This window comes from Sphaerodactylus townsendi, linkage group LG11 (assembly GCF_021028975.2).
Source record: "Sphaerodactylus townsendi isolate TG3544 linkage group LG11, MPM_Stown_v2.3, whole genome shotgun sequence".
NCBI lineage: Eukaryota > Metazoa > Chordata > Lepidosauria > Squamata > Sphaerodactylidae > Sphaerodactylus > Sphaerodactylus townsendi.
Window position 1 is genome coordinate 29,839,239 of NC_059435.1, and position 27,925 is coordinate 29,867,163.

Below are 27,925 nucleotides of genomic sequence, written 5' to 3' on the forward strand. Positions count from 1 at the left end.
TCCCAGGGTGGTGCTCCTTATCTTCTGGGTGGCTTATAGAACAGCAAGGACAGATAAGGAAAGTCCACTCCGAGATGACTGTGTGCTCCCTACATTGTGCAAGGTTACTGTTTCAGTCCATCCATAATTAAAGGCAGGGTGTTGATCAATTGAATAACGTTTATTCACTTAATCAGCTGCTTTTTAATTAACATTAAACTTGTCACTTATTGCCAAAAAAAGGTTGCCTTGGTAGATTAAAGATTGATATTTCAGAAAATATCCTGCCTATTTACCCGTGTCCAGGAAGTTTTCATTGTTAGCATGTTTACATCAACAGGCACCATGTTTCCCAGCAATATTTTACATCTTACTGATATTTTAACCGTTTCACACCATACTATCTCCAGTAATCATACAAAATGACATAACATAATTTTTTTCAAAAAACATCTGGAAAATCAGTCTATACATTTTTAAAGCAAATAAATAAAATATTACAAGCAAATAAAAGCAACCAGTGCATATGCAAGGACAAAGTTTTTATTCATCTTTAAAACATCAAAATTCAATGCATTCATCAATGAACAAAAATGCATGTAAGGAACATAAGATCTTGTATCAAAGCAAATGACAAAATATTGTCAGAATAAAAAGAACTGACATGCAAAATTCAAACTTATGAACTGAGATTTCCGTGGAGTCTGGGGAACAAGAACTGGAAATAGAACTCCCCTGGCATAAATTTCTAATGCAATTAAATTTCCAAAGTGATTTTCACAGCTACACAGATCTCAGTTTTCTCTTAGTAGAGAGATACATATAGTAGGAAGGGGAAGTATACCAAAGCTCTGCAAGGCTGTGGTACACATCCACACTATGACCTCAGGATCCTGAGGAATGCTCCATGGGGAGCTCTCCCATTGTATACCTGGTACATTACTCAACTCATACAAAAATAACAGGGCCAGTCTATATGCATGTAGGACTCCAAATATGGAAACCAACACCTGCAGTTTGGATCAAGGGACAGATTCATACAAGGCAGTAGAACACTGGCTTATGCAATATGAAATGCTTTTGATTTTGGTATACACTAGAAAAAGGAGATGGGCTGAATCCAACCGACTTTGCCTGTAGTGAAAGAGAAGATCCCCTTTGACCAGCAAAAGGACTTCTGGCACACATGGGAGCTGCATGAACAAAATCCATTTGGGATAGGAGGGGTAATGTGGGGATTAAGCGACACTAAGTGTAAAAGCTGACCAAATTCAACTCAGTGTTTCCCTGACGGTATGCTATTTTAGTATAAAGGACTATGGGAGAGTGACATGAGCTTTAGGGTCAAAAGCCCACTTTCTCAGATTGTCAGCTGGCCAAGAGAGTCACTAAGAGGATCTTGGGCAAGCTTTCATCTCTCCATCTAATTTATTACAAGGCAAACTCTTTGCATTCTGCTTTTTACTCCCTAGAAGATATACAAGAAATTATACAATAAATAAATAATATTGCTCTTCTAAGACTGATAGAAACCCATATAACTTATCTGAAATGGGATTTTTGTTAAACTAGAAAATATCCCTACCATATCATGTCAGGAAAACTGATCTTATTCAGATATGTTTTTTTAAATGCTGAGATTCTGAAGAAACAATTGCATTAAATATTTACGAGGTACTATCATTTCTTGATTTTGTGAAAAGCAAAGCAATTTTGATCAGTTGCACCAGTGGCCCCCAGCGCAGAAGTACAAATTGTACTGAATTATTGATTTTCTCCCCAGTGCAGAATGTACACTTTAGTGTTAGTTTTATTAGCTGTCATATCCCGGATAAAGAATATTCATCAGCAACCAGAGAACTTCAGTTTTCCTCAGTTCAAGTGACTTTAACCTCGTCTGCTACTAAGATACTTAGAAAAAAATCAAACCCAAAGGTATGGTAGCAAAAACAAAAGAAGAGTTCCATAACTTCCAAAAGAAAGAACAAGCTAGGCTTCAATAAGCCTGTTAGTCTTTAAGATGCCACAAGATACTTGGTTGTTTAAAAAACTAAAAAAGATAAAAGGTTCAATTTCCACACAGTTACACCAGGGGGTAAATCTGCTTTAGCTGAATTTGGAAATCAATATTTTGGCTCACTTTACTCTTTCCCCACGGGAGAGTCCATACCTGTTTATGACTGACAATCTCCGCCCTAGGCTGACTTCCTGCATAACATTTCACATTCTTCCTGAGTTTCAAATCTGTTTCTGTTCCCTCCACAGCCACCATACCAGAACTGGAAGCACATGTCTCGTTCTCTGTGATAATACCACATCAGACGATAATCTTCACATTCGCCACTGTCCACATCCACAAAGCAAGCATCTAGAAAAATAAAATAAAATGGATCCATACTTAACAAAGAAAATCCCTGTGAACACATACTGTTTAAAAATTTGTTTTCAAAAATAATGAAACAGGGCATATACATAGTTAATAATTTAGACATATTCTCTTTTGCTGCAGTTAGGATATAGGAAGTGCAGGAGATTATAAAAGCTGACTGTCAGAATTTTCTAGACCTATACAACTTAGATGGGGCCTGAATTATAACTCACCTGTGAACTATATAAATCAGTTCCCCTGAAGAAAATGGCTACTTTGGAGAATAGACTGTGTGGCATTAAAAGCTGCTGAGGTTCCTCCCCAGGCCCTATACCCAAAGCTCCAAGAATCTCCCTAACTCATTCAGTTCTTCTTGTGACCCAGTGAGACCAAACATAACCCACCAGCCATGGATCGCAGCCAAGCAGGAACCCAATAAACCTCTGGATTTTAATTCTTCCTTGGACTACCAATCAAAAACATTGTTTAGCATTGGGCAAACCACAGTATGAGGCTCCCCCTTGCATTTGTCATGGCTTACATTGCACAAGGCTAGCATTTGCCTGGGAGCAAGCCCTGCTAAATAGACTTGCTTAAGACTGTTCTCCACTCCTTGTTATATCTATTTATGGACTCAAGGTATTCATTCTAAAACCGTAATAAAGCCATTGTTATTTGAAGAATAAGTGATGACTTCTTAAGTAGCTTTTGTATATTCTACGAGGCACTGGAATAGGAAGCAGCGTGAATGAGTTGCACTTGTTTTCATATTTTTTTCCTGTTCAGAAAAAGACCTCATGCTGTCTGTAATGATAGCACTATTAAAGGACTTTTCACCAACATGTAAATAAGGGCTACTGTAAATGTGACATTGTCTGGCAAGAAAACCATAGCTGTGCAATGTTGCATGTGTCCAGATTTTATTTAAACTGGCCCTTCAGCTCCTACAACCTCTAGAGATTCATAGCCTGGGCAGGCCTTGTGCAGCTATGCTGACATTCCATGCATAGCTGCACTGCATACCCATGTTTCATGGTGGCAGTGTAGTCCTTTTGGAATTACAACCTATGTAAAAACTACAAAGATCAATCAGCCTGGATGGAATCACAGTTCTGGTCATTGGACTCCATGACATCCTTGCTGAGTCCCTGGAGTTGACAATCCTACATAGAATCCCAAGTTAAGTAGGACTCCAGACATGTGCAGCATTGCCTTCCAGCATCACTGGGGCTGACTCCAGAATCTTGCAGTGGGAGGGGGCTCTCCTTCAACAGAAGAGAAGAGAATGGCACAGCGTGATTGAGTAAGTAAAGTTATCCTATGCCCAGCCCTTGTTCTGGCAGCCCAGTTTAGCTCAATAAATATAAATAGGAGCTTGAAACTGTAGTATATATGCACTAGATTCATGATCAATATTCCTTCCAGCAACATCCATTACTTCCATTTGTGAACAGAAATTCAATCTGGTTCTAGGGAAAACACAAGGAATTTTTTTAGTGCCTTGTGGTGATGACTGTGATGACTGGATAGTTGTGTGCTTGTATGGAGAAAGGGAAAAGACCTCAACTCAGCCTTAAACATATGAACTAGTGATAGATGAAATTGGATTGGCTTAGTTCACCTGTTTCCTCTCCAGGCAGACAAAAAATAAAAATTTCCAGGATTACAACTCTATTTAACTCAGATTAGGGACTACTGTTCCTATTGCTATGTTCCCACTATACCCTTTCAACCCTAAAGGAAACCATGTACCTGTTCATCTCCTGTGGAAATGCTAACAAGCGTTATATTGTTTTCTGTTTCTATACCTAGCTCTGTGATTGCTGTTTGGAATTCAAATCCCTTGGACTGAAAGTCACCCTTATTTTTTTGTCATCATTATGAGGCTTGTCAACCCTTAAACTCGTTCTAAATCCATGTAAAACTATCAATTTTTTTCATTTTAAAAATTGACTGCCAGAAAAGATTTGCAAAGAATTTTAAAAGAAAGTAGGTTTTGGTCCAATATGGAAATTGCTTAAGTAGAACAACTGGCTCTTTAGCCAACTGTTCCCCAATGAATCATAATTCACAAGAATTTTGCTTTAAATGAGTAGTTGGCTGCAGTGTTTATTTCTGTCACAGAATGGCCAATTCTTCTCAAATGACTTGCAGACTTATCTCCCAGGAAGGAACATGCAGACAAGGTATTTGACTAAAGTTGACAGAAATATCTGCTTGTAGCTGGACACGTATGATAAACTGCCCAGTTTTTTCTGAAAGAATTAGACTAATTACTAGAGGAAAAATTTAAGTCATATATGAGATATATTAACTACTTACAGCTAGAGATATGAAGGTCCAGGGAAAAACTGGAAAAAAATCAGGACCCCTCTCTCCCCACCCTCACATTTTTTTTCCAAGGCCCTTTTTCAGTTTTTCCAATGTAAACATTTGAGGACTACAGAATAAAATTCCTATGATAGGATAAGATTCTTATCTACATATGCTAATTTTCTACCTCTAAGCCAGTGATGGCGAACCTTTTTCGAGACCGAGTGCCCAAACTGCAATCCAAAACCCGCTGATTTATCGCAAAGTGCCAACACGGCAATTTAACCTGAATATTGAGGTTTTAGTCTATTTTTTAAAAAACGGTTGGCTCCGAGGCATGCGTTACTCAGGAGTAAGCTTGGTGGTAGTCGGTGGCTTTACATTGACGCAACCATGCAACTCTTCCAATGGGTGAATCACGACCCTAGGAGGGTTTACTCAGAAGCAAGCCCCATTGCCAGCAACCAAGCTTACTACCAGGTAAAGGATGGTGCTTTAGTTCTTCGCATGAAAATCAGTGAGGTTTAACAGCGCTTAACAGGATTACCTACACTGCTTCCCCAAAACCTAAGACCTATTTAATGCTAACAATCAAGCCCAGCGGCCCAGGCCAGCCTAGATGTGTGTGTGGGTGGGGAGCGATTTCCCCCCACTTGATGAACTCTGTTTGCACGTGCCCACAGAGAGGGCTCTGAGTGCCACCTCTGGCACCCGTGCCACAGGTTCACCACCACTGCTCTAAGCATTTCCCTTTTGCTTCAATGGAGCTGATACATTATGCATTGTACCTTTACATTCTGAGGTCCCCTTCTTTACAATACTTCAGCCACACTTTCTGACAAGGATATAAAAGCTAAAATCTCTGTTCCTTCTTGAAGGAAGCCTTGACTCTTGAAAGCTTATACCCTCCCAAATCTTGTTGATATCTAAGATCTCAAATCGAATTGTTCTACCACAGGCCAACATGACTACCTTCTGCTGCCATTTTTATGATGTTGTGTATGGTCCAGAACATATACATTTACATCTCTGAAAATGAATGTACAATTCATTCTATCCATTCCCTCTTCCTTTTTCAGGGAGTGTATGGAAATATGGACCCAATGACAGAAGGGGGGGGGGAGCACCCCACCATGTATAAAATATCATTGTTTTGATGAATGTTAACTACCTCTTAGAAATATCATGGAAAAGGTTTATAAAAGAAACCTAAACTGTGTTTTCTCTATGATATAAATGTGGTGATCCTAGGAAATGCTGGCAAGGAGCTAGTCTAACCCAATCCAACCCAAAGATTCTGCAATCCAACCCAAAGATTCTGCAATCCAACCCAAAGATTCTGCAATCCAACCCAAAGATTCTGGCATGAATTGACTGAGTAATATGGATACAACCGCCACACACATACCTTGCTCAAACTGCTGTTTGTTCCATGTTCCGTTGATGGCATGAACGTTGCTGTCTGTGAAATAATCATTATGTCCATAATCATAAACAATTTCAGCCTCTTCTGTGTACCCAATAGGTTCTGTGGTAGTTTCCATAACATTTTGTTGCATATTTTGATTAGGTAGCTCTGTTATTTGCCAAATGTCACTGGAATCCAATTGAGGGAAGTGAACTCTAAAAAGAGGAAAAGGAAATAGGGATGGAGCAATAGTTTCATTACAAAATAGATGGATAATGCTGTTCTGGACAAGTGATTTCTAACGGGGGGCCATGGCATATGCCAATCTCTTTTCTAGTAAATCCAAAGGGTCTTCAGTGGGATGGGAAATCTGTCCCCTCCCCACCGAGAACTTCAAGTCAATGAATGAGGAAACTGAAAATATTGAACTCTTTCTATTCCATGGCTCTATCATCTACCAAAAGGGAGACTGCAACCGAGAAATAAGATTGGGAAGAGTAGCCATGAAGAAGCTAGAAAAGAATAAGGATATGGATATGTTACTGACAACCAAGTTAATTCATGTCATAGAATCCCTTTGTACGGATGGAAAGTTGGACAATGAAGAAAGATGGCAGGAAAAATATAGATTTCTTTAAAATGTGGTGTTGGAGGAGAGTTTTACAGATATCATGAACGGCCAAAAACACAAATCAATGGGCTCTAGACCAAATTAAGCCAGAATTCTTTCTAGATGTTAAAATGACTAAATTGAGGATGTTGTACTTTGGTCCTATTAAGAAAAGACAAGAGTCATTTGGAAAGACAACTTTCCCTAAGTTGAAAGCAGTAGGCAAAGAGAAAGGCCCAACAGGAGATGGACTGGCCCTCAGTTGGCAAGCCCTGAGCAAGGATATTAACAATATGAAATTTTGGAGGACACTGATTCATAGGGTTCCCATAAGTCAGATGACATTTAACACACACAAAACTAAGATGGATTTCCAGTAAAATTCCACACAGCCTGAAGACACTTCCAGTGTGAAGAAGAGTTCGTTTTTATACCTTGCTTTTTCTCTACCTTTAAAGAGTCTCAAAGCAGCTTACAATTGTCTTCCTATCCCCTACCCATGTGAGGTAGGGAAGGATGTGTCAGGGGGATTGTATCTAGGTGATTAAGATGCATTCCAGCCTCACTGTAACTGCTCCATGCAACAAATCAATGCTGATAAAAGATAAATGCAACCAGCCGACTATATGTTACCACTGCCATCTGGGGCATTCTTTCCTTGATCTTTATTTTATGGCTTCACGTGCTTTGTAGATAACTAGGCTTTCCCTTGACACCCTGATCCCACAGGAAGCAGAGCTGTATTCACTATCTCATGGGGGCACAAAGCCATGTGACTCTCTCTTACTATATGCCACCGACCTTGGGGTGCCTTTGCATAATTTCCCCCCAGGAGTTAAAATCCAAATTTGCCAATAAAATTAACACATTTTGGCTCTAAATCAATCCTGGTCTGTGAACATCAAGACCACCTGGTTTTAGCATGTTCTCGATATAAATATGCCCTCCAATTCCCCTGATGCTTTGCAGCATTTTCCCCAGACTTATTGGCCCTGTGACTCTGCACAAGACCCCGGGGGACATAGAGCCAGCTTCATTGTTTAGTTTCTTTCTTTTTCATTCTATCTCTGCTTGTTATTACTCTACACAAAGTGCTGATCTGTGTCCTCCTTCTGTTTCCCACTAGACCTTCCACCCTCTTCAGGACAGACATGTATTGGTTTTGTGTGTCCTGTTGTGGTTCCCTTTTTATGACTGTATCATTTAGGAGTTAAGTACTTCAATGTTAAGATTAGATGTGTGCGTGTGTATGCGTGCACGTGCAATTTTCTGAGTGTCTCCTGCTTTCCTATTTGGTGTTTTTTCAAATTAAAATTGAATTCTGATTCTATCTTCCACCTTTTATTTCTGGGAATCTCCGCATTCCCATAACAAAGCACTACTCAAATTCAGAACCCTGGTATACACCAAGAAGTGATCCATAATAAAAATGAGTCCAATAATATATGTGTGTGCTTGACCTGCAAGGGAAACTTAGAGAGCAAATCCTCCCCTTTATTTGGAAGTAGAACACTCACAACAAAGAGCTGATCCAACTCCCTGGTTCAGGAGTGCTTCAGAAGAGTCCAGAAGACATCACCTTTGTGTCTGCAGAGAGTGCCCATTTGCAGAAGCAGCTGCCTCCATCCATCAACAACAGCACCACAATTGTCTTGGAATCTCCTAATATTTCGTAATTGGCTATGCCTCTGTGACAGTCATTTTGGGGTGAGTCCCACCACCCCATCACAAAAAATTTTTAAAATGTTTTCACATGCTAAACAAGGTTAGGGGTCCCACTCTAGAGTCACTGATTCAAACTACTGCCCAACATAGCCATTGTTCTACATCTGCTAAAATGGACAGGTTTATTATTTAGTTCAAGGAGAAGAAACAACTCTCTTTACCTATCTGTTTTAGCTATTAGCTGCTGGGTATCACCTCGATCCAGGCTTTCGCATTCTTCCTGGAGGTAAAGAGGTGGATAAGGGTTCATTTGTCCTGCAAGAATTAAAAAAGGGGATGGAAAGCAAAACACCAAAATATTTTGAAAAATTGATTACCAAGACGTATCAACTAATTGCTTGTGTTTAACAATTTCATATACCACAATAAAAGTATAAGCACTGAGCATATTTAGAGATAAATCCCACTTGAAACCATCAGGACTTACTTTCAAGTAAATATATTTAATTTGCAAACATAATCACACATTTACTTCTAATTTCCACTAAAATCAGTGTGAGTAATTTACTCCTAGTGAATGTGGTTAGGATTATTTGTTCCACTGAAGCTATCCCTGGTAAAACTATTTTGCAATGGCTGCAGTAAACAACCTCAACCCAAGTAAACCTCCTCTTCCTTTTGCTGTGTGTTAAATCAAAATTCATGCAACTGAAACCAAAAGCGAGCAATTAGCAAAAAAGTAGAAGCTGTAATGGTGGCCCGTAATGAGGATATGTAAAAACACTTAAAGCAAACGTTAGGTGCTTTCTGAGGAAAAAAAGATTGAAATCTGCACCAAGAAAAACCAAATTTTATAATAAATTAGTGTACTTACATGCATATGACAGTCTAGGGTTTAATTAATAGAAAAGTAGACACATTGAAAGATATATAATTAATCCTTTACATAGGAAAAACAACCTTGAACAATTAGTTCCACAAGATAAAGTAAACAAAATTACATTGTACTCACGTTTTAAAAGATTTAAGAAGGTCCGGCTAAATTGCAGAGCATATGGCAGTTCAAGTTGACCAACCCGGCCCAATTGCAAGAGATGCTGCTCTACCGGGACACTGGAGAGTTCCGTCACCTCTGCATCATCAATTCCACTTCCAAGTGCAAATGTGAACATTGTGAACCCTTGGCATTTGGCTTCTAGTGCCATTTTCCCAAGTTTCTCTCTGTCCTGGGAACTTGTCTTGCTTCCAAGTACTGTAAATATGACCCTGTGTTTTCTTGGACTGGGGGCTTCCAAAAACACATTATTAATTGTCCACTCTATGGCATGCCCAATAGCTGATGGACCTTCTTGTTGACGAACAGAGTTGAGAATGTGCCTTTTCATGAGGTCTTCATTACTGTATTGGGTCAAATCAAACTCTTCATATACTGGGCTTGTTTCTGCATTGAACGTGAAGTTTCGTGAAGCCTGTTGAACCAAAGCAACCCTAGCACCTCCATTCGGTAGTAGTGGGTTGGGAGTAATAACAAAGTAATCCACCATGTTGCTCACAAATTCCTTCATTGTCTCAAACTCATCACTTCCAACACTACGAGAGCTGTCTATAATGTAACTTATGTCCATATCTATGAGAATGGGAGAGGGAACAGCCACCTCACATTCTGGGTCTGGTTGGCACTTATCTGGGGGGAAAGAATTATGCATAATTAACTCCAAGTAATGACTAAAGGGATTAATTTACATATTATTTATTTAAGCATTGCTCATCTATACAAATATTTCCACCCAATTATTTTGAAAATGTTCTGTCTCTCTCTCTCACGCACACACTCTATTTTATAATAAATATGTATGTTTTGAAAAAAATGTCCAGGTTAATGGACAGCACATTAATGTTTCCAACAAACTTCATAATTACCTGGATCAGAACTCACATTTACATGGATTGTAATACATTGATGTTTTATGAATTAAACATCATTCTATGAAAAGTTATATCGTTTGGGATGTACAATAAAGTTCTGCAGAACGGCTGATGTATTTTGTTTACAGCTTAGACAGAAATAATCTCCCTCATAAACATGGCTTTCAGAGACTCCAGGGAATTGTAGGCAAGTCCAAAGAAGTTGTGGAACACTTGAGTGGGAAATCTTACAAGGATCTTCATAGGTTCTTAAAAGGGTGGAGATGATGGGCATTCAGAAAGGAACAGTTAAGTCGGAAAGAGAATGAAGACATCTCATAGCTTCCCAGTGTGTCATCAGTACTTTCTCCTTTCTCATGACATTTCTGAGAACTCTAACCATTGTCCCTGTGAATGTATTAACTGCCTACATTAAGGATATGAAAAAAAACAGGAAAAATTTGGATTTGGGTCTAATGGACCTGATTTTTTTATAAACCTTGAAATTCCTGAACCTCCTCATCGGGAATATCCAGATACCCAATTTCCCCTCTCCATTCCCCTCCTCCCCTCCCCCACCACTGAACTTACCTTGACTGCAGTTTCTGGGCACAGAACTGCCTCTGAGCCCCATGTGGAACCCAGAGACAGTGGACAGGCTGAGCAGAGTTGCACACTGGCTGTGGCAAAGGCCAGTGTCCAGCTCTGTTACCTGCTGCCTCCAAGCCCCCTGTGGAGCCCAGAGGTAGTGGGCTTCCTAGCCTCTGAGTCCCAGGCCATGATGGACAAACAGGAAAATAAGGGAGGAAAAAAGGGGGCTCTGTTCCATTGAAAGCAAGCTGAAGCAGCCCCCTAATTATGCCCAAAAAAACTGGCATGGTTCAGGGATCAGCTCTTTGGATTTCTTCAAATTGCTGCAATTTTGTTTCAGGTGAAATTCCCTAAAATGCCAGTAAGGTCTGGGGTTGGGGGGGGGGTTTCACCCTTAGCCCACAATTACTTTGCATTGCTAATGAAAAAGGATTTAAAAATAAATGAAGGAAATGAGACTTTTCTATTAACACCTAATTCATTGAAGGATTTCCTCCCCCCTTAGTTCCAGTTGTGGAAATTAATGAAATTAATGGAGATCATTTCATTTTTCATCCATTAAAAAACGAAAGCCCTCTGCTAGTGGTCATGCATCAGTTCACACTGAGCTCCTGGCAGCTTAAACAGAAGACTTCCGGTGCCCGGTGTGGAAAAGACCTAGATGCGCCCTGGATAAAGGCATGGGCATATTTTAGAGGCACTCCTCAGCAGGACTCTTCAATGATAAATCCTAGATGCCATAAAGCCATCTGCCTACCAGATGAATTTGGGGGGGGGGGGGATCCCCCATATTGGAAATTAACAAAAATCATCCTTTCTTTATGAGACATCAACTTATAGATGGATAAATGATAGATTGGCATGCTTTAACATTAGTAATAAAAGAAGTTTGTTTACCAAAGCAAAGTGCACAATTTGAGATGGTGTCCAAATTCTCATCCTCCTCAGAATCCAAAATGAGTAACTGAAATCGACCAGTGTCATCTACCTAATTGAATGCAAGTTTGGATTAGACACAAAAGGGACTAAAATGTGAAACATGTTCAATTTTTCATGTGTCATCGAACACAACCCTGTGCATAAGCAACTGTTTATGTTGCATTTCAGGACCAAAACATTACAGATGTATTTTGAATTGCCCTTCCACATTATGCTGAATAACCTTGAATCTCTGAATGTATAATATTAACAGGCTTTTCCAGTTCTTCAACTTGAATCAATTTTACCATGCATGCCTGTTTGGCTGTATTTTCTCTATTGTTATTTCTCATCCTGCATCAACAGCATAGTCTAGCCATTTGATTTCAATAGTAAAATTAAGGGCATAGAGAACTGTACTTTGGCTCTACTGTGTGCAAACACGCTTCCATAAAACAAGTTTCTTGATTGCACAAACTGGCCTTTCTTTTTTAGACATCAGCACAATCTGACATTTGATAGTAGACAATAGGAACTGATTGGTGCTTTTGCCACCTTCTGACTATTCCAAATCCATAAAATCTGCGTTGTGGCCTATCTGTTCAAGTGACAGCTGAGAAAATTTTGCCATATATAGGTGGGTCTAAATTTGGTTATGGAGATCATTGGAAAAAATTGCTAAGCAATTTCTGGCGAGTAAAAAAAATATTTCAGAGCATGGGGTTGCTGCAAAAAGATGTAGCTTTGGGGTTAATAATGACTTGTGCATGTTTTCTTCTCATCAGTTCATCTTGTACATTTGCAGAGAAACTGTTTATTATAAAAGGCACTGGAAGTACCCAGTGCTCTCTTCTCACAAGGTAACTGACCTTGTAAACAGGGACTTGCCCTGAAACTGTCAGTCACAGAAATTGGAAGAACAGACAATTCTTCCACCTCTAGCTTCAATACCCTGTTTCCCTGAAAATAAGACCTACCTCAAAAATAAACTCTACCATGATTTTTCAGGATTTTTGAAGGATGCTTGAAATATAAGCCCTACTCCAAAAATAAGCCCTAGTTACAGATTCCCTGTTGAAGCTGATCTGGTCACACGTGTGTGTGTGGGGGGGGGGGGGGGGAAGGGCGCAAAATCATGGGAAAAAATAAGACATCCCCTGAAAATAAGCCCGAATGCATCTTTCGAGCAAAAATTAATAAAAGACCCTGTCTTATTTTTGGGGAAACACTGTATTAAAGAATAAGAGGGATTTCCCTGAACTTCCAATAAATAGGAACATTAGAAAAATCTATTATTGGGGTACATGGTCATAACCCATATTAAATACTGTTGTCCATGCTGACAATGTTGAAGAGAAAGACCCAACCACAAATAAAAATATTTGATATAGGATAATAATTGTTATCAAGAGGCATATAGGCCTTTAGGGCACCACTGTACAGATCTGGGTAAAAGGTTTGGAATTTTGGGCAGCTCTTCTCTCCACTAGCAATAGCTTCTGAAGGTCAGGGGAGAAAATTAGCTCTGCTTTAACTGCTTTGTTCTTTGTGCTGCTGTTTTTTGTGTACTTGTAGGTGTTCTATTTTTTCAATGAGTATCTCAAACCATTGCGTGTTATGGAAAGTGGGATATGAATATTTAAGATAAATATCACATATCCTTTCTTGTATTTCCATGCTAAAGTGCACCCTTTAGAGTTCACTGAACATCTGTTGTTAGGTTTGTGTTTTTTTGCAAATTAAATTCATATTGATCTGAATTATTGCATGCTGATCTTTCTCAAGTTTACAACTTGTACAGCTAAAAAAAGGAAGGGAGATTAAATAGTTGGCAATAAAACAGAATAAAATTGGAGTCAGTTTAAATGCCATAATTTTGCTGGACATGGATGATATATGCTTTCACTCTCTGGAAGGCATGTTACAATGAATTAAAATAAACAAGTGGGGACCTGCAAGAAACGTGCAGGAACAATAATCCCAGTTCCCTCTCCTTTTCTTCCTCTCCACTCCCCTGGAGCCGTTTGCACGCTTCCATGTATGCAGCCCCGAAGTTGCCACAATACTCAAAGGCGCCTCCAGACAGAGGCACGCCACTTTTTTCTTTTACTTACCTCCTCTTCCCTGCATAGCTCTGCAGAGACAAGGGGACATGCCCCCATGGCCATGGCAATGCCTCGGGGGTCAGGGGCCAGGAGACGTGTCCCCTCATCCCCACAGAACTACACAGGGAAGATGAGGTAAGTTTTTTAAAGTAGTGTGCCGAAAAATGGCGCCTTCCACCCGGTGCCGTTCGCTCGGCACTGGGTGGACGCCACTGTTTTTGCTCTTTGCCAGTTGTGTTTACACCAGAAAAGCAAGCATACTGAAGCAAAATCCTAACATCTGTGTCGTATGAATCAATCCAATCCAGCAGCTCGGGGTGGGTGGGGGAGCGCGGTGCTGCCTTGCTCAGGAGGCGGCAGCTGTGCGAACTGCAACCCAGGGTGGCATTTTTTGCCATTCTGGAGGCGCTGTTTATGGCCTGTGCGGAATTTGCCAGAGTGCTGCCAAGTTGCTTCTGACTAATAGTAACCCTATGAATTAATAACCTCCCAAACATCCTACTGTTAACAGCGTTGTTCAGATTTTGCAGACAGAGGGTTGCGGCTTCCTTGCTTGAGTCAATCCATCCCATGTTGGGTCTTCCACCTTTCCCGCTGCCTTCAACTTTTCCTAGCATTATTGTCTTGTCCTGTGACTCTTGTAATCTCATTATGTGACCAAAGTATGCTACCTTCAGCTTCCTCATTTTAGCTTCTAGGGAGAGTTCAGGCTTGATTTGATATTGAGTGTATATACACTCAAAGAATTTGTTTTAAATCCCATTACTTCTGTAACACTGATTTTTGCTAGATACTGGAAAAACAGTGTGACTCCAAGTAATGAAGAGTGGTTGGAGAAACTAAAAAAAATGTACAGCTGAGTAAACAAACATGTATGTTGCAAAGTAAATAAATGAAATGATACTTTGGCTAACATGGTGAAAGGAACTTAACAGCGTCCATATGATTTGCTTAAAGAACTGGAGATGAGTTTGTAAAACTTTGTATTCGGCTTTTTCTAACTGAATAAAAATTATAAATAAAATAATAAAATAAATGATAAATGATAGTAAAAAGAACTAAGTATATTTTACACAGCAATTACTGAGAGATTAATATTATTCTGAAATATGTAGGATTTCTATTTTGAAGATTAATGTTACTTTCTACAGGATTATTGTGGATTGATTCATACTACACAGATGTTAGGATTTTGTTTCAGTGTGATTACTTTTCTGGTGTAAACACAAATGGCAAATTGGCAATGGCTTAATCCTTCCATTAGATCCAACATCTGACATCAGCATAAACAAATATAGCTGCCGCTTAACTGATTAGGAAATGACTAGATGGAGTTTTTCCTTAGGGGATGTAAAACAGCTGTCTGCCCAATCCTGGAGAGCTGGTCTAACTACTTTCCAGGAAAAGTCTATATGGCCTATTAAGTTGCTATAATGTATTTCTCAAGGACCAGACATGAAGATCTGCAACGAAAATTCCAGGTATTGCAATTTAGACTTTGCTGCTGGAATATAATTCAAAATTATAACATCATGTTTTCAGTTCCTGAACTGACTGCTAAATTTCAAGTTAATTTGTTTCCTATTTGGTTCACTTACTTAATTGGATGTTTGGTCTGAGTTAGCTAAACGAGTATACACACTTCACCAAACGCCAATAATAGTCAGCTGTCTCATATTGCCAAATGTTGACTGGTATGTAATCTGAGCCTGTCAAATGTCAATGACCCCTGTAATATTGTTAGCTGTCAAATGCAAAATATGACATACATCAATATAAAACAATTGCCAGGAACTCACATACACAGTGGATACACTGCAAGTGAGAATTGTGAGAATAATTCATTATAAAGCTAATGAAAACTTAGGAAAAACCAGGGATTTTATTCTATCCTCCCCTTTTAAAAACATCCAGGACAATATGCTGGAGAAATCAAAATGTTGCACGTTGTTCGGAATATGTTGATTTGTCCTAATAAAAAGGTTTGAATGGCATGTAGTTGTAGTTTTTGCTTTGGACCAGTTCAGCAACCTGCATGATGATTCAGGTTGCCAACATCCAGGTGAGGCCTGGAGATCTCCTGGGATTACTACGGATCTCCAGAAGACAGTTGATTATTAGTTCCCCTGGAGGAAATTGCTGCTTTGGAGGGTAAATTCTATGTAATCACAATCCTGCTGGGCTTGGTGCCATCCAAGAAACCTTCCTTCCTCAGGCTCTACTCCTCAAACTCCAGGATTTTCCAGTCTGGAGTTGGCAGCCCTGGTAAAGACAGACCAGCAGGTGGCAATCAATTATTTTTTTCCCATGTTCTTAGCTAAAAAGGTAAAGGTAATCCCCTGTGCAATCTTTACTGGCCCATGGTGTGACAGCAGATCACAACATTTACTAGGCAGACTACTAGGAGCAGCAGTGACGTAGTGGTTAAGAGCAGGTGCACTCTAATCTGGAGAACCGTGTTTGATTCCCCACTCTGCCACTTGAGCTGTGGAGGCTTATCTGGGGAACTAGATTAGCCTGTACACTCCAACACATGGCAGCTGGGTGATCTTGGGCTAGTCACAGCTCTTCGGCACTCTCTCAGCCCCATCCACCTCACAGGGGGTTTGTTGTGGGAGGGTGGAAGGAAATTGTAAGGCCCTTTGTGTCTCCTTACAGGAGAAAAAGGAGGGGGGGGTAGGTATAAATCCAAACTCTCTATGTTTATAGGGTAATTTTCCATTGCCTTCTCCAGTTGTCTACACTTTACCCCAGCAAACTTGTTACTCATTTTACTGACCCTGGAAGTAGGGAAGGCTGAGTCAACCTTGAGTCATTGGCCTGAAACTGACTTCCACCAAAACTGAACTCAGGTCATGAGCAAAGTTTTGACTGCAGTACTGTGTCTTACCGCTCTGCACCACAGGGCTCCTATATTAGCTAAAGAGTGAGATTTTGAACTCTCGGCATTAAATCACTGCATATTAAATTATTTTTCATGCCATTGAGCTGTCTAGACATTCCCAAAGGGTAACCATGAAAGCAATCCTAGGCAGCATTAAATCATTACATATTAATTATTTTTCATGGCATTAAGCTGTCTAGACATTCCCGAAAGGTAGCTATGAAAGCAATCCTAAGCAGATCTGTTCAGTGAAGGTTACTCTCAGAAAAGAGTTCTTAGGATTTTACTTCACGAAACTTAAGTTTTATTGCAGTCTAAACTCCATGGAAATTTGTGCCATTATAGTAATTGTCTACTCTGAGGTCTACTCAGAACTGGACCGAAGTCTACTTAATAGAACTTACTCCCAGGAAACCGTTCTTGAAATGCACTGCACATTTATTAGCTTTTAAGATGACAGAAAATTTGTTTCTGGGCAGTACCAGTTCAGATTATTTGTGTGTGGTTCCAAAAAGAATGAAAAATGAAACCCATTCACATAGAAAATGAGATGTCAAGAGGACATCTAGTTTAGCACTCTTCCTGTCAGTGTAGTTTTCATGTGTTCCCACCATCCAAAAATAAGTTTGCCAACCTGTTTACTATTTGTGATATTTAACGTAGGAAATGAAGGTCTGTGTGCTGTCTCTTAACCTCAGACTTCAGAGGGAGTCCCTGAGAATCAATGTATTCTTGAAGGCTTTCACAGTGGATTCAACTGGTTGTGGTGGGTTTTCCGGGCTGTGTGGCTGTGGTCTGGTGGATCTTGTTCCTAACGTTTCGCCTGCATCTGTGGCTGGCATCTTCAGAGGTGTATTACAGAGGGAAGTCTGTCACACACTGTGTCCAGAGAGAAGGAAATGTTTGGAGTATGTGAAAAACTGCCCTGACAATAAGGCAGGTTTGTTGTGTGGAGAAGCCCTGGGCATAAATGGCCTTAGGGAATCTTCCTTCCTTCCACCTTTTTCATCTTCTTTGTACACCGTATCTCCATCTTACAACCATAAGGGTTTCCTGTATCTCCCTCCATTCTAGTTAGTTAGATTAGACTAGGAAACTATACTCTATCCTAACTAGAATTTGAGTTCCTAAAATAAATGAAGTATATTAGTTTGAATAGATAAAATGCCCCTGAACATACTGAGAGATTAGATGGGCTGTGCTACACACAAACATTTGTGCACTCTGCTAAATTATCAGATTTATACACAGAAATCTAACATATCATATGAGCAAATAACTGAGCTGTTCTTTAAATTGTCATGGGTGCATCAGTCTTTGACATCTGTCTATTTGATTATTTCCTTTTCAGGGTAAAGAACTTACCGAAAAAGCCCGTCGCACGTTAGGTACTTCACTGAGGGCAATGACCACAGGTGTGATGTCTAGTGCACTGAATTCCAACATGGCTGTGTTGATGGAGGTGGCATCCTGAGAGGGGCCATCAGTGAGAAATATTGCAACTTTCCTCATGAGGATACCATGACGATGTCGTTTAAAAACATTCCTGGCAACAAATCTCATAGCTGCCCCAATATTCCGTCTACCAGAGGACCTTTCCAGTGGTATTCTCGCAACTGCCTTCATTAGAAGGTCACTCTGCCGGAATTCAGAGAACCGGATGAGGTGCTTCGTATGAGTGTTATATGACAGAACTGACACACGAGCTCCAGCAGGGCAGTTGCTTCTGCTAATGGTCATATTCGCCAGCAAAGAACTCATAATGCTTTTCATCCTCTGAAAGGATCCTTGGGTAACATTTCGAGACATATCAAGGGCAAACACCACTTCGGTTGGATATGCCGGACATTGCCTCTTACCTTAGAACAAAATAAAAGTTCAGGGAAATTCTAGCATTTAGCTCTTAAGATATTTTTGATGCAACAGAACATAATTTTTAAATAAATCTGCTTACCTAAACAGCAAGCTAGATGGGATATAAAAAAAAGTTTTAATTTCAATTGTTATTTCTGTTTTACATATACATTTAATTATACCAAATGACCACACACAAATCACATACAACACCTGTTTCAACATCCACTTTTAGTTTCAGGTAAAGCATAGTAGCAATAGAACAGAGAGTTAAACCACATGAACCCTTTTTATGCATGCCATGCTTACCCCAAGGCAGTTTGCTCTGCAGTGGAGTCTCCCCATGTTTCTCTGTTTACATGCAAGAAGACCACTGATTGCTGTGGGCCAAACCACCATTTTTCCTGCCTCTGCTTCTGGGTCACTCACATGTCAGCTGGTTGAATGCTGTTCCCTCCCCCCCACCGCTTTTTTAATGGGGGGGCACATTTTAGTGTTCTATCACTCCTGCAATTGAATGTTAATGTAAAAAAAATTGCTCCTTCATGGATGGGAGATGGCAGAGAGCAGCATAAAAGCCAAAGCGGGCAGAGGGGGGAAATCGCACTTTTGGAAACCGGGATTATCAGATCTGTGGTGCGGTGAGTTCAAGAGGGGAAAAACCTGCCTAAAATCTACCTAAAATAAAATATACACTCACCATGGAACAGTCCATAAGTGCATAATAGGCCATGGTTAGCACTTCTTTGTTTTAGATTACAGAGCTCTGGGTTCACCCCAACATAGTTCCTATAACCTTGAGCCCTCCGGGGGTGGGCGGTATAAAAGTCAAATAATAATAATAATAATAATAATAATAATAATAATAATAATAATAATAATAATAATAATAATAATAATAATAATAATATACCTCCACAGGTATTTGTGATGATTGAGATTATAAATCGTGTATATTGAACACCTGTTTGATACTTTCAGGATACCTTGAAAGTAAGATTCTTGCACAAAACAGTGAGAATGGCTCTTAAATCAAAAACCTGATTAAGTTTCAAAAAACAAATTCTTCATATATTATATTCGTAAAGATTTTATTGTATCTCTCTATCTGTACTGGGAAAATTTACATGAAGAACGGCATGTAAATAAAACAATTAAATTACTTTTTAGAAGAGAAGCAGATTTACTTCTAAATAAGATATCTGGGATTGGAAGCTAAATAAATTTAATACAATCTCCTTCTACCAAATTGAAACTACCAGCTTTTAAAGATAAATCCGTCATTGCCTCTTTTGGAACTAGCAAAGAAGCTCAGTACTTACGGCAGTTTTTTCTGGTAAGGTTAACAAGTTCACAAGGCTGTGGGTAAAAAGGAAAAAAACTAAAATGATTAAGTGTCTGACCAATTACATGAGCTCCAACTGGAAATGTTGTCAGTTTTTATCTGCTACTGATGATCAGTTGTGACTACACTATTTACACTTTTAAAAACCTAGGTCAGGGGTCCCCAGCCTTTTTGAGGCAGGAGGCACCTTTGAAATTCTGACTACCACAGGGGTGCCCCCATCTTCCATTGGAGCAAATTGAAACAACATAACTTTTGCTCCAATTGTCTGTATGCCTGTTTGGAATCTTTCTTATCAATTCTCCCATAGACTTGAATATTAAGCATGGTTGCCTTTTATTACCTGAATGGAGGGAGGGGTTATTCTAACTGTCTGAAATTTGACTATATAGATATTCTCAGGGAATGCTATAATCCCTTTAAGTTTGGATGGGAAACTATGGAGGTACAGACCTGAGAAAAAGAGGAGACTCCCATTGAAAATTATAGGAATAATGAAATAGAAGCGTGAAAATGAAACAACAATAACAACCGAAACCATAATAAAAAACGAACGAACCCAATAACAAAACAGTTCCCTCTGGAATCAACAAATATGAAACAAGCAAAACAAACTCCCGTGCATAAGTCTACTAGATACTATTCTTCTTATATTTTTCCCAGTTTCTTCATCATTAATTACCTTTTCTCTTAATAAAGAAGATTTCAGTATTTAGCAGTTAAGAATCCCATTAATTAGAAATACAATTTAAGAATGAATCTAATATATAGGCTGTTTCTGCACGGCCCATTTATGACGGCCTGGGGGCGCCAAAAAAGGCGCCCCCAGGCCGCCGTTCGCACAGGCGCCGCTGCTGCAACGCAGCAGCAGCGACCTGACTCTTCTTCCCTCCCCCCAGGGCGGCGTCAAGCCGCCCTAAACAACAACCCTTTAAAGGGTTGTTGTTGGGGAGGGAGCGTCTTGTATCTTGCTGCGCGGTCGCGAACAGCGCCGCCGGGAAGACGCTGTCTCCGTCTCCGCCCACTTCACGGTGTCCTCCTGTAGCCTGCGGAGCGTCGCAGCCCGCCCAAGACTGTCCTCCGACCTCCAGGGTCGGAGGGGCAGCGCGGGCGGGGCTGCGACGCTTTACAGGCGATGAGGAGGATACCATGATGGCAGAGGTGGCTCCGCGGCGGAGTCAGCCTGCCGCCTACCGGCCTCCCGCTTCGCCTATGCTCGCACGCTTAGCGTGCGAGTCACTCCCACTGCCGGCAGAACTCCTGCCGGCGTGGGGGCGCCTCCTGGCCGTGCAGAAACGGCCATAGTTTTTTACTGGCAATGGGACAGGATTCTATACATACCGCCACAATAACCGGGCTTCTGGATCCTTTTTGACCCTGAAAAATATTAAGTATAAACTTAGAAAATCAAACTACAGCACTGGACTATATTTATTGATAACAAAAAAGTACACGGAACAAGAAAAGTATCAATTTTCAAATATGCTTTTAAGAACAACACAGCCAGCACCTTCAACACGTCACTCCTCAGTTCATTTTCTGTGATACTACTTCACAAACAGTGAACACAGATGGCCATTTTGTAAGACATTCATGTCTGATAGGTTGTGCAGTTCTCCTGGACAGAACTGCACAAACTATGATACCAGGGTGGGAAACTTCACTTTGGGCTAGTTTGGTTGACCATAAGGGCTGGCAATCTCCTCTAAAAATGTATAGCATTATCTGTGTTTCAATTATTACACGGGACAAGTGGGGATCCATCAAGAGTTACGGAGAAGGGAAACCAGTTTTTCCTTCCTGCTACCAACGCTAGTCCCTTTTCTCTTCCTGCATGCTGTCATGGTCACCACTACTTCCTCCACATTCTGATTACTGCTTCTACCTCCTTGCCAACATGGTACTTTTCTGTGTACTGTTTTGGGTTGCAGGGGAGTAGGGTGTGCAAAAATAAATTATCAGTATTTTTTGAGTTCAGGTTTATTAGACATGGAAATTAAAAAAACACTTTGGGGTTCTTCTGAAAATTTTCAAGTTATTAAACCCAAATCTAAAAAATATAGCTGCATCTCAACTCCATCTGGGAGTCTGGGAGGCTGCCGGTGGCACAGACGTGAACCCTGCTGCCTCCAAGACCCACATGGACTTCAGAGGTGGGGGCAGAGTTGAACACTGATCCCACCCAGGCTGAGCCCAGAGATGAACTGAGGGCTCTGCCTGGTCAGGTCCAGCTTTATACTGCTGGCTTCACTTCTGAAGTAGATATGACTTTTGGAGGTGGAGACAGCATTATAAAGCTAGACCAGACAGACTGAGCCCAGTATTGAACTGGAGGCTTGGCCTGGTCAAGTGTTGAACTGCAAACACCACTTCTGAAGTCCATGTGGAATTTGGAGGTGGACCCCACAGCTGAACATTGGACCCGGGATGGAGTCAGGGAAAAAGGAGTGGGTTGGGGTTGGTTTTTTTAAAGGGCATTTTCCAGGATCCGATTTTTTTTTGCTCCTTTTTATTGCCATTTTTTTACAGGTAACCCCTTACCCCCACCCAAGAATGCCAATAAGGTATTTTTCTGTTGTTGGAGTTTGGAGGGGAGTGTTTGGGTTTACTGAACACTCTACTGGGCAGTTTGAAACGCTGCTCAAACTTCTGTGGTTTGCTTGACTTCTATAAATGTTCAGATGTTACTATGAACTGTATGAGTTGTGGAGTTACCTTGAAGTTTGTGATTTTTAAAAAATAAACAGCACTTTTCTTGCAAAACTGGGAGTTTCCACTGGGTTTTCAGAACCTGAATGACCTCATTGAGCAATTTCACTATTCACGTAGGGGCTGAGCATTTGCATTTAGATATCATAGTAATTCTTTTTCCAACTTCTAATGAAAACATATGAATTTAGAAATTAAGTTGTTCTACACATTATTCCGGAGCTAAAGTGGAGGAAATCTGGGATGTATCATTTCAAACTGCAGATGTAGTATCATCTGTTTGAATGCTCCCCATGTAAACAGCTCCTCAAATGTAGTAAATTAAGACATCTTTTTCTGGTGTCATAGTAATTTACTATGTGTTGGGAGTTTGGGGATGGGAAAGCATTCAATAGTACAATCCATTCTTGCTGTCAAATAAACATCCCACAGTTTCACTGCCCAAGTCTCCTTCCTTGCATGAAAGGAAAATTTGGTTTAGATTTAACCAATAAGGCAAATTTAGCTCTTAACTATGCTCCCAGAGAGCCCAGGGGGTGCCTGGATTTTAGTTTACATTCTTGAACAATAAGATAGCATTTTACAATATATTTGAAGATATATTCAGTCTCAGACTTCAATATTAGATACATGTAATGTTTCTTTTAAAACCACATTACCATTTCTCCGGGTAGTCCTGTGTCTCCTGGATCACCCACCATTCCTGGCATACCACCTATGACCTTAAAAAAATGCAGACATCTTATTAACAATCAGCTGTTGGAAGTTGGTTCAGACTTTGTAAGATAAATACTCATTTGTAAGTCAAGACAAAGTCTAGCATAGTCTACCATTTCAGATGGAGTCCCTAGTCTTTTTGAGCATAAGAGCACCTTTAGAATAGACACAGAGTCACCACCTGTGTCTGCAACCACAAAATAGCTTTCATGGAATGTGTAGCTAACTGCAAAATGTCAGGGTGAGGTAATGAAAAATTAATAATAGGTCTTCACCATTTCAGACTGAAACTCTGCGCAAGGGTTTCAAATACAACATATTGTTTAATAATATTTTCTTGAAGACATACAAAAGTATACATATCACACTAGCTAAGAAACCTTTAACTGGCAGTGTCTATTTTGCTGGCAGATAATACACTTATGGAAAAGAAAACATGCTTCTTCTCCTTACTAACCCCTTTACCATAGCCGAGTCAGTTTTTACCTACATTGATACTTAATGCTGACAGGCAAGTGAGAGTTTCTTGCACATGTGTACATTTAAGAGAGATTATGGCCAGATTTTGAAATGTGAACATAATTTGATCCAGTAATATTTCAACTTCCATCTGAATTATGAAAATCCATTCAAACTGATAAGTCTGATGACTTCAATAGGCGCTCAAATTAGGTGCATTAAGCATTGCAGCCATGCAACCCAATTGCATTTAGTCAGAATCAAATTCCACTATATTTTTAGATTCTGACTTCTCTATTTGCACTGGTAAAGAACTTTACATAAAGCCACTGTCAGCACTGCACTATAAACCCCAAAAACTCAAAACACCTCACCTGGCCCCGCCCACTTTCTAAAAACACTTCATCGGAAAACCTGTAAAGAAGTGATTTCTGAAGCGACATTAATGCTTTGGTTTTATTTTTCTTTATTTTTCTCCCTCCACCACCACTCTGAATGCTGGCAGGAATGGAAGCTGGGAACAGGGGATCCCTCATCCCCAGTGGAGGATTAGCAGCTCTAGGCCAAGCGAGCTAACTGTCCTAGCCTTATTTCGGCTGAATTATGCCAGTGCACTATTAGGAAGACAGTGGTGGATTCCACACAGGGCAAATATAACGGATGTGGAGTGCAATACAAACCGTTGTGGGAGGGACATCACACAGGTCCCATTCCCAAAACGAGTTTGCCCCGTTTTACTTCCCTCAACCCAGGATTTTCAAAAATCGCTACACCAGCAATTCTTTTGCAACATCCTGGGTTGGAACCGCTCCGGCACAAATCGCTAGGCAGGAGGCCCTTTAATTCCCTCCCTTCCACTGCACTGTCCACAGCCAGGGAGAATCTGGTTGCCACAGGAATATGTTCACTATTGCCCTGCCATTGGAGGGTGGTCCCATTTTTTGTTATTTTGCATGTTGCACATGCACAGCTATGCAGGTGCAGCCAATCGTATTGTGGGACAATCAGCAAGGCTGCAGGAGTTCGTTTCTGTATGCCTGCACAGCTATGCATGTGTAGCAGGAAATTTTTAAAAAGAGAAGCGTCTCCGTGTGAAGCTGCGAAAGAAACCCAGATTGTTTCATGGGGCTCCAGTTGCTGCCTGCATGGCACACATGTGAACAGGAAAAAGGAAAACAGGTTCCTTTATAACAACTGCAACCCGTTATACATTTGCAGAATCCAAAGTGTAACTGTTATGGTTGCCAGCGCTGGGTTGAGAAATACCTGGAGATCTGAGTTGTGGAGCCTGGAAAGGGTAAGTTTGGGGGACACATCACCCCATTCCTGACTACCAGTTCCTAAAAGAGGATGGCACCCCTACAGTCCCTTGGTCCAGAGGTGAAGAAGCCTCCCTCAGGATCAAAAAAACCTATATTCCACACTACTGACAGAATTCCAACAGCAGGTGTCTAATGACTTGATAAGGCATTGCCTGGGAAGCAAAGTGAAAAAAAAATATAAGCCCAGCAGGCAGGGGAGTGAGAAGGGAGGTGTTCCTACATCTTGGGCAGGAGACATGGCAGGATCAGACAGGGGCTGATCATGACACATTCTAAGCAGAATTACACCATTCTAAGTCCATTTTATTCATTGAATCCTTCATTTTTATTCAACAAAGATAGCCAGAAATGTTTATCATCATCACCTGTCCTCTGGCTCCTTTCATGCCTTGGTCTCCAGGAATTCCTGTATCACCATCTTCTCCCTGCAAAAGTATGTAAAGTTTACAACTATGGATAGCACAACATTCAAGACAAACCATAATAGGAAACAAAAGTTAACCAGTTTAGTGTACCTGAGATCCAGGGTATCCAGGAAATCCAGGTTGTCCCTGATTTTAAGGAAACAGAAATGTATCTAATTTTATCTCTGGGTTTCAACTGATTTCTTAGAAACAACTTTCAAAAACAGTGAATATTATTTTTCAATCATTGTAACTTTTTCCTTATGTGTATTTGTGGTCCAAGAACTGATTCAAATGCTACAAAGTCTATATGTTCCCCATGTGGACTTTTGACAAACATATTCCGGAAGTTCCCAGCTAGAAACTGAATTCTCAGGTGGGCATGGGTGTGATTCAAATCAGGATCCACAATACACCAGGAAAATGGACTTGAGCAGTTTTCCTAACCTGAAAGGGCCTGCAGAGTTGCTATTTACCCATTGGGTTGGCTACACATAAATTTCACCAGTGGGGCAAGCCATAGCTCCATCCAGCATGATACATCCAGAATAATCACAGTATAGCCTGTGGATGGTATCCAAATTATCATAATTTCACCAGCTTCCAATTAAATGAGTTTTCATGCACTTTTGTTTTACAGTCATGGAATTCAAGAAAGCTATATGATACAAGAAATATTTCTTTGTCTCTACTCTAGCCATACTGGAACAATTGCAAATGGCTGTTGGACATAATGAAATTTTCATTTACTCTACAGAATGGCAACCTAAGGTTGTTTGGCTAAGCACCGACAATCTTGCAAAGATCCAGGTCTCCATATGATTCATAGAGCAAACCCAGTTTATATTTTATTTATTTTGGTTTTATTTGTTTTATTATTTTCCACCCTTTCCCATCCAAAGATGGGCTCAGGGAGACTTAACAATATAAAATACGATCCACTAGTAATGAGTCTGTGTCTAATATTCCCTTTGAATATTTGTTTCTTTTTAAAAGCTAGCCATTAACATTGTGTAGGTGAGGTCAATTTTTTTCCATACAAGCAGTGAGACACCTTGGTGTCATGGGCCTACGCCTTCCATAGCTGACCAATGTGTTTACAGCAAATAAGACTAACTTGGGCCCTTTCCACAGGGGCAAATAAAAGTGGGAGAAAGACGAGTTACATGAACCCACCCTCGCCCCAGCCCATTTGCATGGTTGGCTGTCCCGTGGACAGCCAATGCGTTGGCCGGGACATTTGCCTTTGCACTACTTTTTAAAATTTCTGCCTGCCTGTGAAGCTCAGGTAGTACCGACCCCCAGGCCTCAATAAGGCCTGTTCCCCTGTGTGACTCCACAGATGGGAGCCGGGGAAGTGGTGTTTGAGAATCGCATTATGTGCAATTCGCGAAAAATATGGGTTGGGGGGAAATGCAGAGTGGATCCGCATTAGAATAGGGATCTGTGCAAAGTTCCCCCAAACCCTGGTTTTTTATCGGGTTTATCTCAGTTTAATTGGTCTGTGCAGAAAGGGTCTTAGTGTTAATCTAGTTGATTCATTACTAATCAGAGTTATCCATTTAATCACTCAAACCATATGAAGTAAAATCAAACATTTTGCACAAGCCCCATAAAATAAAAATCACTCATATTTCTCTCAGTGCAGCTTCTGATAGACATTTTCTGCACAGATTATGCCTCACAACTGTGACTGCAGCACTGTTGAGTATAACCCTAATGGTACCAACGCAAGGGCGGACTTTGCCTGAAATCCCACAATATAGCCCTCACCTTTGCTCCTTTGTTTCCTCGCTCTCCATAGTCATCTTTGCCATCCAGTCCCTGCAAAGGCCAGAAAAGTGACTGTTTAATTAAATGTAACCATGAGATGTGAAAATCTTAATAGAGCTATACCACAAACCCTCCTGGATAGTAATAACCAGGAGATGTGCATCATGAACAGTATAATCCTTAAGAAATGCTCAAGGCCATGAAAGAGCAAGATCTGCCAAGACCAGGAATTCCCATTGTGAAATGTACAGAAGTCACATCAGGACAGGAGACAAAATATGAAATTCAGGAGTCAAGAAAGAAATTTGAATTTCAATACTAGAATTCAAGGATATCAGCTCAAAGAGAGTGGCTTAAACCCATGTTTCTATATGAGACTGAGTGGTTGATTTTTTTTTTTAGGCATTTTGGCAAATGATTATGAACATGATGATGATGTTTTGTTGATTGACTATGACCCATGGTGTTTGTTGTTTATGTTATTGTTGTTTGCTGCCCTGAGCCCTATTGAATTATGAAATGAAATGAAACGAAACATGGGAAATTCTACCACCCCCTTTTAATGATGAAGTAAGACAGAGCGATTTATTCTATGT

At 40.4% G+C, this 27,925-nt stretch overlaps 1 protein-coding gene across 1 annotated transcript in view; it reads right to left on the reverse strand.

The window, feature by feature from the left end:
* Positions 1 to 602: 602 nt before the first annotated feature.
* The window catches only part of LOC125440610 (collagen alpha-6(VI) chain-like), a 77,413-nt gene continuing 50,090 nt past the window's right edge, over positions 603 to 27,925 (reverse strand). The window contains exons 25-36 of the mRNA XM_048510474.1: positions 27,330 to 27,380; positions 25,668 to 25,703; positions 25,518 to 25,577; positions 23,314 to 23,376; positions 21,287 to 21,322; positions 19,923 to 19,959; positions 18,112 to 18,605; positions 11,737 to 11,827; positions 9,356 to 10,027; positions 8,565 to 8,658; positions 6,069 to 6,283; positions 603 to 2,347 (exon numbers count right to left, since the gene is read on the reverse strand). Coding sequence (XP_048366431.1) covers positions 2,175 to 2,347; positions 6,069 to 6,283; positions 8,565 to 8,658; positions 9,356 to 10,027; positions 11,737 to 11,827; positions 18,112 to 18,605; positions 19,923 to 19,959; positions 21,287 to 21,322; positions 23,314 to 23,376; positions 25,518 to 25,577; positions 25,668 to 25,703; positions 27,330 to 27,380 — 2,022 coding nt within the window. The 3' untranslated portion in view covers positions 603 to 2,174. The remainder of the gene's footprint in view (positions 2,348 to 6,068; positions 6,284 to 8,564; positions 8,659 to 9,355; positions 10,028 to 11,736; positions 11,828 to 18,111; positions 18,606 to 19,922; positions 19,960 to 21,286; positions 21,323 to 23,313; positions 23,377 to 25,517; positions 25,578 to 25,667; positions 25,704 to 27,329; positions 27,381 to 27,925) is intronic.